The sequence below is a fragment of the Watersipora subatra genome, chromosome 7 (genome assembly GCF_963576615.1).
Source record: "Watersipora subatra chromosome 7, tzWatSuba1.1, whole genome shotgun sequence".
Classification (NCBI taxonomy): domain Eukaryota; kingdom Metazoa; phylum Bryozoa; class Gymnolaemata; order Cheilostomatida; family Watersiporidae; genus Watersipora; species Watersipora subatra.
The window spans coordinates 31,108,573-31,122,255 of NC_088714.1; the positions used below are offsets into that span (position 1 = coordinate 31,108,573).

At 35.0% G+C, this 13,683-nt stretch overlaps 1 protein-coding gene across 1 annotated transcript; it reads left to right on the plus strand.

The window, feature by feature from the left end:
• Nucleotides 1-1,048: 1,048 nt before the first annotated feature.
• LOC137400669 (putative neuropeptide Y receptor 11) lies at nucleotides 1,049-11,929 on the plus strand. Its single transcript, XM_068087001.1, has 4 exons — nucleotides 1,049-1,103; nucleotides 3,995-4,203; nucleotides 8,789-8,995; nucleotides 11,580-11,929. The coding sequence occupies exons 1-4, from the start codon at nucleotides 1,049-1,051 to the stop codon at nucleotides 11,787-11,789; spliced, it is 681 nt and encodes a 226-aa protein (XP_067943102.1). The 3' UTR covers nucleotides 11,790-11,929.
• Nucleotides 11,930-13,683: the final 1,754 nt, after the last annotated feature.

Consider the following 13,683-nt stretch of genomic DNA (forward strand, 5'->3'; position numbering starts at 1 on the left):
AAAACTAGAGGAGAAGTTTATTCAGTTTTTGATTGAAACCAGATACACTACAAACATGCTAAGCAAGCAAATTTGTAGGTTTCTCAAGGCACGATAGACCTACTCAAAGCGACTGATAGCAACGATCTCATGGCTGATGAAAAAATTGGTCCATTCTACAGTGCCATACGGTTGCCAATACAGCTATTTTAAAATTTTGTGTTAGAAGATCCTTGATCTTTGTATCCCATAATAAAGACTTCCTTGGTCTTTATTATAGGATATAAAGACACGGGAGGTCTTTGTAATGAGCCACATTAGCAAAGATCCCATTTTTAATACCTTTCCTAACAGCTCACAAGTGTCCTATGGACTTTCAGCAGCCTGGGCTTTCCTTCAGCGGACAAGTGTTGACATGTTGTGCAAATATATAAATCTGTACAGTGTATGTATGCTCAACAGACAACTGTCTAAAATGAGCATTTACCTTGCTCTGCTAATCTCTGCATGATGAGCTCCCTTTACGTAGAACATGAATAGAGAAGGGATACTGTTACTTAGCAAGATGCAGGCGGTAAGAGACATGGTGGTGCCAGCTCCGACTGAAATATCTGTTTTGTGTTGGGTCACCACACAGAATTACTGCTGATTGGAGTAAATAAAATTTTGGTTAGGATCTCTTACTGACTTCAGGCTTGAACCGGCCTGGGCTAAAGAGAAGCATAGTTACGCAGTGTCTGAAGCTCACAGACAAACCTCTGATGTTCCAAGCTGGAACCATGTTCGACACATATTTGGGGTGTAGGACTACCAGGCGAATAAGGAACCACCTCTCTGCAGCTTCGTGTTCATGGCTTGGGGTGCGAAAGCACTAGAGGCAGAAGTGCCAACCTACCTAAAGGACCTGTTCTAAGCAGCCCAAAAAAAAAACTTCAGAGTCAGGACAAACTGAACAGTTATCAAAACTGTTAACATGCTGTCAAGCAACGTTTAGTATGGGAGAAAGAGACATGGGCTGACCCTCCGAAGGGGAGCATTATATAGTATCAAAGAAGCAGCTCTGGCCAATATGCCAACCATTCCATTAACTCGGACCAAAGAAGGATGCTGGGGCAAAATGCCAGGTGCAAGAAATTCTCAGCAAAATGTCCATTTAGCCAGCTGAAGGTGCCAAGAGTTCTCCCAGTGGTGTTGGTCCGAAAGCAAGATAAAAGGTTCTTATTGTGTGTTGACTACCACCAGCTGAACAGGGTCACAGAGCAAAAGGCTTACCCTCTTTTTTGGATGAGCTGCATCCTAGCTAGAAGATGAAAGAGCCATCTGCATACTTGCCAGATCTCCCGGTTTGGCCGCGACCCTGAGTATTTTAAGCCAGTCTCCCTTTTTCACAAAATCTCACGTTTTCCTCCAGCTTTTTCAATAAAACTACTGGTTTAATATTTTTCCTTGTCCGTTTCTCCTTTGTTTACTAGTTGTGAACTTGCATCATCGTACAAAGTTAGCAACAATAAAACAGATCGCTATTAAACCGTATGTTTGCCATAAAACCTGGGCTATTTAGATTTAGCAATGTTGATGTCTAACGATTTTCTCTCCAGTTTTTCATCAATGAACAAAGATTATACATAGACATATCATTGGCAAACAACTATGACCTCACATTGATAGCAGAGTACCTGAACACTGAATAAAATCGTAGAAAGGTCTCCTATATAGGTACCAAAAAAGAAATCAAACTTCACAAAGAAATCTAGGCTTCAGATTCCACTACCATTTTTACCGTCAATCTCCCGCTTTTTTTACTCAACTACTTGGCAAGTATGGCCATCTAGCTTTAAAGAATTTGACCTATCACCGAGTTGGCTTTCCCATGAAAGATGGAAGCCTGCTAATGTTTACGATGTAAAAGGAGCCCGTCGAGTAAAAGTTGGCAGAGCACGAGAGCCTCATTTTATTCAGTTGTCTGTTAAGCATACTTACACTGTGCCTATGTATATAAATATCAAAGTGTTTCATAGTCATTGTCTGTCTGTTCAGATATCTGTCCAATTATAGCTATTAAAATCTTGGATTGAAAAACTTGCTTTTTGCTGGATTTGGACAAACAAAAATTGCAACCACAATTTTCTATACTTACCTCTAACCACGAAGCTACAGAATTCTGACAATTTTAGCGCTCTTATCATTTACCGCATAGCCCTCTCTTGATTGCACTTGCTAAATAAAAAGTTAATTGATACATTGCACCCACAGGTTACGATGCCCCTATAATTACAAAATGTTTTTGCCCAAGTCTATGAAACAGGATGCTTTATCAGAATTTTTCGAATAGAGCAAATTTGTGTTCCTGAAATACGATATCAAAAAAAATTTCTCTTGAAGTTGCAATTTGGCAATTGTTGTACTAGTTACAATGACATAAAAATGTCAATATGCTATTCTCCAAAATATCTCCCACAACGCTGAAAAGAGATACAGATAAAACGACCGCTATTTTAAACACGGAACCGATGGACGAGATCGTCCATGACCCAGCAAATGACTACTACTTTTATTTTATGATTATATGGACAATAGGCAGTTATTTCATTGTTAGTTCTTGTATTTATCAATAAATTAGTTAAAATGCCATTTCTCTGCACAAGTCTTATAAACTGACCAAGATGTGAATCTTGAATGCATCAAGATAACACAGAAACATAGATAATACATATTTGGGGGATAGCTCCGAAATAGACATAACATACAAAACGCATCAATTTTCTCAAAAGTAATAAGTCCAGAAAGATATAATTCAGTATTCTGAACATAAACACATTGGTCATCATGATATATAATCTTTAGAAGCTCAATTACGATTGAAAGAAAATGGCTGATGTGTGAATCCAAAAATGTTGCAAAAATATGACATGGCCCTGAATATCTCTTAAAAACCCCTGATCATACAGTGAGATAGGGTTTAAAATTTGGGTATACAAAGCCAACAATATGTTCGGCATAACACCTAAAAAAGAGAAGATTTGGATCAGCAGTTATTAAAATATGTATGCTAACATTTTGATATACGCTACAACGAAAAAGCATACAGAACCCTCTTTTACCCCGTTTATGCCCCTGTAGCATTTTATACGCCACTGGTATGGAAAAATTACTTGCAGAATAAAAATCAGTGAACTCTCAGCTTTCCAATGGTATATGGGGCATAAAGTTCTCATCAATGAGCAAAAAACATACCTTGGCTCCCCCACTAATTGTAAAAAAATCAAACATTCTTCATATTAACATGAACCACTCAACCTTTGATTGGAGCAATTAAGGCCAATTAAATATACTAATAGAACCTACTAGCTCTCACATTAGGCAACTGAGCCAATAAACGAAATTTTTTAAAAAGCCATAAAATGTGGTGTAGGAATTTCAAAACAACATTAGTTTGTTTTTATCTTAGATGATCATCAGTAGCTACTTGTCTGGATCCTGTTGCTGTAAAGAAATATGAACGCATCAACACTCTTACCAAACATCACAGAGGACTACTACTACTACTCATACTATGAAGATGGATTTTATTTTCAACCTTGGCATGATCGTATAGTGAAATCATATTTTATAATTGTCTCTATCGTTGGTGGAACCTTGAACATTCTGACAATATTAGCCATCCTACTTGGAAAATATACCAACAAAGAAGTGAAAATACAATTGATCAATTTGGCGATAGCTGATAGCTTGATGGCTGCTTTTTATCCGACAGTAGTTATGAAGGACCGATTAAACCTTCCATTCGTTGGGGACACTGCATGGTGCACGCTTCAGTCATTTATCAGCTTGTCAGCAGTCCATGCAAGCCCGCTTTGTAATGCTGCTATCAGCTTAGAAAGAGCTGTAATCATTCTTTTTCCATTTAAAGCTTTCAAGTATCAAACCAAACACAAATTTATAATAGTAGGACTAGTGTGGTTGTGTGCCACTGTTCCTGAACTGGTGGTAGTCAGTAGTAGTGCCGTTTTTACAGACGAGTATGGCAACAGATTTTGTGACATCGGAATTAATATACCAGTTAATACATATGAACTGCTAGTGACACTTCGTTATGCAATACCCGCTTTCATCATCGTCATCTCCTACTCTGTCGTGTTTGTAAAACTGTGTGTCCGAAGAAAGAGCAACCTAGTTCGCAAATCAAGCCATACCACTCAAAAGAAAAAGGAAGCGACTGCAAAGGTTGGTGTCTACCTAAAGAACGATTAGGTATAACTTCATAATCAAAAAAGTACATACATGTAGGTGTTTAATTCTAAGCTGAAGCATGCTAACATTACATGACGCTGGTAAATGAAGTTGCCCAGCATGTCCAACGGCTGGTCAATGAAGTTGCCCAGCATGTCCAACAGCTGGTTAAAAAACATATTACTTTTTGCTTGCATCACTCATTCGTAGAATGAATAGTTTTTATATAATTTTTATGTTGTTTTAATTTGAGTGTACTTTTTATTTTTTATTTAATTATTTGCAGTGTTTACCTGGAACTCTACATACATATATGAAGTCTTAACCAACATTTCATTTTCAGTAGTAACTAGATACACTGCTAAACAGGAATTGGAAGGTTCTCACCTAAATTGCCTGATCCTCCTATATATCTAACAATATACAACTAGTGTTTGTAGTTTCAAATTACAGGCCTAAAATTTACCACTTTAAAACCTAATCTTGTATATTCAAGCAGTCCTCATCCTAGACAGTATTAATAACTTTACATCGACTGTGAAAGCACTTATAATAGTCTACTTCCTTTTTGAACTAAATATCATATTGAAGCTTCAAGCTTGTAGAAATCAATGAAAAAAGCAGAAATTAAATAAAATCCATATTTTTTTTACATTCTTTCAAAGAAGTGATCTTTTAGAGGTAACTGAAGAAACATAATGATTGCAGTACACCGAGTCTTATAGTGAGTATATTTGTTATGAATAGAAAAACAGATAGTTTTAGTGTAATGCTCTTTGTCTATTTTTTCTCATTTGTTACAAAGAAATTTTTTCAGTATGTCATTAGAAACTACTTTTCTGTCAGCAGCCGTTTTTCATTTCTCCGACAGATAGAAGTACAGTTTATATATCAGCAATATCTCGACAACTAATAAGACAATCAACTTGAAATCTCAGAATCATGCTTAATGTGTTACACACAAACTGACCAAAATTTTGTAGTTTTATGTAAACTGAAGTGCAAAACAAAGCGAAATTATGCAACCGAGTTTACTCAATCACAGGATCAGATGGGAAAACAACTCTCCGAGTTCTCTCTGGCACAGATTTCAAAATCTTAGGTTTTCAACTAAGTTAAATGTAAACCCAAATGAAACTGAGCATCTCAACTAATCATTTTCTACTTGCTGGGCACCTTTTGGTGTTCCATTCATTTTCATCTATTGTTATCATTATTAATACTTTAGATATTATAACTTTTTATTATTGGAGATTATTATTATCACACTATTATTATTATTATTATTGTTATTATTATTATTATTACCATCGTTTTGATCATCATCATTACTATAATCAGCACTAGTGTGATTATTATTATTGCACTTGAAACGTGAATACAATTATTACATGGTATGGGTTATAGAGTAACTAAAAAGATATATCGTGTTTATTTGACAGTGTTAGAACCTACAACCTTGCAGGTACAAAATCTTTGCCATGTAATAAAAGTGGTACTATTCTGATACGCTAGTACTCCGGCAGTTCGGTGTGCTGTGAGGGATTGTCAGATGTAACAAATAACTACACAATTGTTCAAAAATGTAGCAAAGAAGCTAGCCTTTAAGTAGAGTATCGATCTATCAAGCTGAAAGTCGCCAGTTCAAACCCTGTTGATAGCAATCCTTTTTCCTAATACCCATGCGTGCTTTTGGACAGACGGATGGACATGGTTCCTATTGTAATAAAAACCAGCTGAATGCTTGGTGTTGCACGGGTAAATGAGTGTTTTTGCATAGACAATATATTTTTAATCAGTATATACAACATTTACTGTTCGAACTTTTAAATGAAGGTATTCTGTGTGTGTCCAGCCAATGCATAATTCAAATATTCAAAAGCTCGAGGCATATCTAGAACAAACTGGTAAAAAACAAAGCTGATGTAGCTGAGCTGACTCCTTTGCCCATAACAGCTGGGACGGTCCTGGCTGTACCAACTTGATCCTGTTAGCCGAGCTGGCTATCACGCACTTGCTCGACTTATAATGCATGCTACTTCTTCATGGCGTTTCAGCCGAAATGCTCAATGCTAGTGCCTGGCTGGCTACTACTACAATATTTTAATACACATGTATATAAATTGAAGTGTTTTTATTTTGAGCACAACTATTCTAAAACATGGCAAGGTTGCTGCATGGTTTAGTGCTAGTGCACCAGGCTTTACACCGTTGCATCCAAATGTACTGTGTGTGTTATTCTTACTCCTTATGCCACACATTCGCTCAAGATTTAATTAGCTTATAAGCAGTGACAAGTAATGCGCAGTAGTTGCTGTTGACAAAGTTTCTTCATCCAATGAATTTGAGCAACTTAAGCTAGTAACTTAGGCTAATATTTCAATCTCTACTATATTTAGAGCGTGTCTGTCTAAAGCCAGCTAAGAGTGTTGGGAAAAATATTACACCTAACAGAAATTGAATCCGTACCTTACATCCATACATCATGCATAGATGTCAAGCCGAGCATACTCTCACCAAATTATGCAGCCACCTTGCTGTGGCTTATAATGATTGAGCATATAATTGTTACATTTGATATCTCATGTCACGCTGGATTGCAAGCGGCTAGTAGTGGCCAATAAACTTGCAGTTGACATATATTAACCAATCACTATCACCTGGACATATGAATGACAGACATTTGATTTTACATACATTTAAATAGATTTAGACTAGCTTAAATTACTCAAATTCATTGGTAAGGTTGACTTGCAACAACATTCACATTACAGTTATTTGGTACTAAATAATTCACCATGTCTTACTCTGTTGTGTTGTAGGTGCAAAACATGTGGAAATGTGATTACAAGCCTTTAAAAGCTCAAAAAGGAACAGTTCATCGCAGCCATCACGAACAGGCCGTAGATCGGAATCCCTTTCCAAAATGGCTCCAATGGGATGTAGATGAACAAAACGGCTTCTGTTCACACTTTCATGCAACCTCGTTCAAAATATTTTCACAAATATATACTTCACGCATTCAATAAACCCATGTCTATTGTTCTTACGCGCCTATTTCATCATCATTGTAATGCTGTCACTTCGAGCACAGATATCTCAAAACCTACCGTAAAAACCCGTTTAATTTTTTAACCTTAGCTCGAAGGATTGCAGATAATTCTCTAATAAACATGACGAGCCTGTGTGCCACCTGTGATAGTGGAAAAATAGCTGCAAAAAATTATTCGCGCTGTTTGACAGGAAGTATGAGTCACATGATCAGATTACGACTAGATGATTAGGCCAAGCCGAAACAAAACTGTAAAGAAGTGAGCGCCTATTTTTGATAAAGGCTTTTCGGTAGGATTCGAAGTGTTTGTCCTAAACTAGTGCTACAAAAAGTTTTATATTAAGCCTTTTATTGGCCTTTCAATTCACGTGATAACATCACGTGTCAAAACAATAACCCAAATGTTTGGGAGCGTCATCAAAATAAAGAGATTCCAAACTACGGCGTTTTCGTGATGGCTGCGATTAACGGATCGATTGAGTTTTTAAGAGCTTGTAATAACATTTCCACATGTTTTGCACCTACAACACAACACAGTAAGACATGTTGAATTTTGTTGCAAATGAACCTTTAAAGAAACTCAGTTAATATCAACTACATTACTTGCCACTGTTTATAAACTGGTTTAACTCTTAAACAAATGTGGAGCATAAGAAGTAAAAAATGCTTTTCAACAATTTGTTTAGCTATGCCTAAGGCTTTCAAATATTTGAATTATGTACCAGCCGAACACAGACAGAAATAAACAAACACCTTAATTTAAACAATAAAATGGTAGATGTTGTATAAGTTGTATAAGTCATCCAGCTCAAACGTGCTGGCCAAATTAAAAAAATCAAATATATAAATGAAAGCTACAAATGACAAACATTTTATTATATAAAGTTAGATTAGCTCAAGTTACTCAAATTTATTGAGTTAAGAAACTCAGCTAATATCAACTATATTACTTGCCACTGTTTATAAGCTGTTTGAAATCTTAAACAAATGTGGAGCATGAGAAGTAAAAAATGCTTTTCAACTATATGTTTTAGCTATGCCTAAGGCTTTCAAATATTTGAATTATGCATTGACAGGACCCGCACAGAAATAAATGAATACCGCCATTTAAAAGTTAGAATGCTAAATGCTGTTTTTGTTGATTAAAAATTGATTTTTTAAGCAAAAAACTTTTTTATTACCAGTGCAACACCGCGCATTCATAGTCTTCACTATAATAAGAGCTGTGTTTGTCTTTTCTTATAGGTGCTAAAAAAAAAGATTGCCCCTTACAGGGATTGAACTAGTATAATAGGAAACACAGATGTTAAGCCACTCGCACTACTACTGAACCATACAGCCACCTTGTCAGAGTCTGCACATAATAATCGTTACACATGATCCCTCATGGCGCATCGGACCGCGAGTGTGCTAGTAGTAACCAATAGTTTATTCGCAGTTGACATATTTCGACTAATCGCTATTAACTGGACATACAACAAAACTTCATTTTATAGATATAGATTACCAGTTAATTTTTTATTTCAGCTGCAATTGATGCTGATGATGGATGCATTTCTTACACTAGCCACCTGGCTCCCGAACACAATGTACTACACAGTGGTACAGTATCAAAACAAGCCTCCCGAGTTCACGGAAGAAGAATTTGTACGTGAAGTAATTCTTGCTGGTCTGACATGTACAAATGCTTTCTCTACTCCACTTGTCTACCTTACTTTCAACAACTATTTTCGAGTGAGTACCTCTATATAGAACAATTAATACATGCCGCAATTAATCATAACCAGTTTGTTGGGCTAATTGATTATAAAAAATTATAAAATGGTTAAAATTAATTTGAACAAAACTGCATCCAAATTGCGTAAACTCCAAAGAAGAATGTTGAATGTAAGGCATCACTCTTCTATGATCGCCGTTTTGCTTTAACTTGTTTACTGTGTGTTCTGCTTTATACAACAGCGAACCTTTTACATAGATAAATAAGGATTTCCTTGGATAATCATTCAGCATAGACTCAACCAGCCAGACTAGTTCATAAACTCCAACAATAGTAACTACAACAATAGTAACTACAACAATAGTAACTACAACAATAGTAACTACAACAATAGTAACTACAACAATAGTAACTACAACAATAGTAACTACAACAATAGTAACTACAACAATAGTAACTACAACAATAGTAACTACAACAATAGTAACTACAACAATAGTAACTACAACAATAGTAACTACAACAATAGTAACTACAACAATAGTAACTACAACAATAGTAACTACAACAATTGTAAATTAATCATTAACATACTAGTTTTTTGCATCGATATAGACAACGAATGTCAAGGCTAAATTACTATACATCATGTGCTCTTATTAATATAATAATATCATACTTTTTATGTTGAAAATGATTGTTTTATGAAATTTCATCTAAATAGGTCATACCAGCTAATTAATTTTCAAATTGTATTTTATGAAAAATTACAAAAGATGTGATGCAAACTGAAATTATCTTCGCATGAAACTGCTATTTATAGGTAACTTGATTAGATTTATAGGCACTTGAATATTTTTAACATGCCAGCAAACTACATACTAAAATTTTTTACAGAATATACCAAACATTGAAAAAATATAATAAAACAATATACTGAAAAATACTGAAGATATATCTGTATTTATTTACAATGATTATTTATTTATATCTAGGTATATTGTTATACTAGGTGAATGTCCAGCATTGTCTCGGGTAATAAAAAGCCTTTGCACAAAAAATTTATTCTATTCAACAAATGCAACATTTACCATGCTAACTTTTACACTTCATATCATGAAAATACTGTTTTGTTAAAATAAATTAAGAAAAACAAAACAACTTCACAGGTGTTTAGTAGTAAATGTGAAATATTTAGCAATAACTAGTTGGTATACAATTACATGGTTTTAATTTGTTTCAGTGCTGGCATCATAAAGTAAAAATATTGTACAGAAATTCATTGTAATTATTATATAATGCAAACATGCACTAGTGAAAATCATCAAAATTTTATTCGTGTACTGTACATATTAAAAATCAGTAACAAAACAATACGTTAACTTTAGTAACTATTGTTGGCTACCGTAACTTTGGTGTATTCAGTAGTTATATTTTGCAAGAAAATGCAACGTTACAATGTGCTAGGTGCAGTATGTATTGTGGGGAGTTTTTTAGTTCGGCACAGACTTATCTTAATTTAAAAATTGAATTTAATTTCTTAAACACAGAAATAGAGCTAGGTTTTAGTATGTATTTTACTAAACTAAACTTCAACTTTATCATAGGCTAAAAATTTATCACTTATCTGCTTCTGAATTTGTTTTCACCATAATTTATAACAAATAATGCTAAACTGAGATAGCAAACATAATATATTTTTTTCAGGTGTTGCGGGAAGGATATTGGCGAATAGGCAGTTTTGTAATTTCATCGTAATCAGTACACCGACTGTCAAATTTTAAGTTCGAGAGAAATTTTTGTTGATATCTATGGCAGACAAAAGCCAAACAAAAGATTCGCCTTCATATGGTGCGGACCAAAAAGCTTTATATTCTATATAGTAAGACAAAAAATCTTATAACAGGAGACGATGGCGAACGACTATGCCGAACGACGATGCCGAACGACGATGCCAAACGACGATGCCGAACGACGATGCCGAACGACGATGCCGAACGACGATGCCGAACGACGATGCCGAACGACGATGCCTGACGACGATGACGGACAACAATAACAGACGCGGATGACGGAGGACGACACACAGACCAACTTTGAGATTCATGTATATAAATATATCGAAACGAGTAGACTGCCAACACAAACAATAACTCAACACGATCTGATGAGCAGCCAGAAACCATAAAATATCTTATTAATTTGAAAAACCAAAGCATGGTGCAAATGGCAAGGCAGCTATTTTACTGACAGGCTACAAATTTCTTGTAATATTTCATGTTTTATTTTTGCTGGCAATAACCCCACAACTCCTAAACTAAGAATTACCACTAGATAATCTGTAAGCACTCATAACTATAGAGATTCTATTATTTAGTTTAGTACTAATTATATGCCAACATAAAAGTTTGGTATGAGTATTTAGCATTTCTTTCACAGACAATTGGAAATTTGATATATTGTATATTATATCATCAATTATCATATTATATAATTATTTAATATGTTATTATATCATATATTTATCATCGTTTTAGAAGTAATTGTTATATCCTATTTGGCTACTAGACCTAATACCCCACAAACTTGTTTGCTATACAGATGGATATGAAGCTACTCTTCAACAGACTTCCGTGTTGTAAACGTCGACCAAAGGCTACATCTATGACAGCAAAATTAGCTAAAAACTTTAACCCCAGCGCAAGTCAAAGTTCATCAGCAAAACAGAACTCAACAAAAGAGTCCTCTCAGCAGACTGCTAGCACTCAAGCTACTGTGGCTATTATAGAAGAGAAACAGACGGTTACGTAGTCTAAACATGTGTTCAAACACATTTATGCTCCAGAGTAATGATCTGATGTTGGTTCAAGTTAATTGCTACAGTTCAAAGTCTGAATATATTGGGTTCAACCAAAAGGCCCTGTTTTACCAGAACTCCATATCATAATTTTAAGACCTGTTTTTTTTTAGAAAAGTTACTGCATAAGTGTATAGGTTAACCATGTAAAATCTTTAAATGCTATTGGAACTGCTTTTTAAGTTACTTTTAGAGCCATTTTTGTTGTATAAATGAATAAACTTATCTGAACTGATGCAAAGAAGGAGAACAACAAGAGAGTCTGTCTTTTGTCCCACTTATATACTCCCAATACTGCCTAATACCACCTAAACTACTAGCTTTACCCACCAGCTTTATTCGCTAGCTTTACTCACTGTAATTGCCCAGACCACCTGTAGGCCTACTGCTTTAAGCTCAGACGCCAATATAGCCTGAGCCTAACAAATCCCATAATACAACACCTTTCCTATCTTTATTCAATGCGGAAACAATCATAGTAACTTTTAAGTAAATTAACTGTATCAACCTGTTTGTTTATTTCGGCTTTGTGGTGAAATCTTGCTGAGTGCCTCAGATAATTGATGACTATTTTAAAATGATTTTATGAAAGCATCAGTATGCCATATTCTCCATACACGTCAATATACGTGTACTTTAGTGATAGAACCAGTATCAACATTGTAACAGGGTTTTATGATTTAACTGCTTCTGTAAAATCTGAGAGATAATAAAATTGGCAATAAATGTTAATGATTTAGCATAAATTATAACACTGCATTGGTTTATAAACAAACAATAAGAAAATGGACAACATTTGAGCAATCTGTGTCTAGTAATTAGTTTGAACAGCTTGGAGAGAAAGAGAATCTAGACACCAGTGTGATGATACCCTACTACAAAATTACTCACAGAACCTTCAATCCATGGCAAGTGTATGACAAGGTAGTGAAGTTATGTCATTAATTAGCAGTAAGGCAAGAGAAGATCATTTAGCAATGATTCATCCATTTGATATATGTAGCATTAGAGACAATATTTATCAACACAAGCTTTAAAATTGAAACAATTTTTAATGCTAATCTATAGAGACAACCTGAGGAACAGCTGGCACAAGTCAGTTTAAAAATGTTAAGGATTTTTTCAATTTGAATTTAAATTTTATATAGATTTGTCTTGAGCAATGGAGAACAATGTATCAAAACAATTTGGAATTTTTCAATTCGTTTATGAACTGAAGCCAGCAATGAGCTTCTGGCACATTCTTAAATGGTTCCATATTTTACAGCTCATGTTATAAGTAGAGAACCTGACTAGATATAGTTAGGGTCAAAATCGTCTCATCATTTCCTCTCCTCTCCGGAGCATGCACTATGACCTAAGGAATGAAGTACATTGAATTATTCTAATGTGCATTGTGCACTGTGTTTACGTTATATTTCTTACAAGAGCGCTGCTGAAGTACTGTTGGTCCAAATATTTATAAAACTTTCATATATAGTTTATGCAAGTGTTTGGTCACAATCAATTCCATATCCTACTCAAGTATGTTTCTACGCATTTATTGCCCTGTCATAGGTCGAGTAGAGATTACTTTGCTAGAAACGAACTATTAGTGCTTACAACATCGTTATTATAGCAATAGATAGTCAATGTAGGATAGTATAAGCTGCTTTTTATCTTTCCAGTAGAACAGCACTGAGGCTAGTAGATCAGCACTGAGGCTAGTAGATCAGCACTAAAGCTAGTAAGCTGTTAAGGCAGCCAATAATTTTTTTTGCGAAACAAAAATATGATGTTGGGTTGGCACTATAAGAGTAGTGGCTGAAAGAGAGTTTCATTAAGAAAATGCAGTTCCTTACTTTTTTT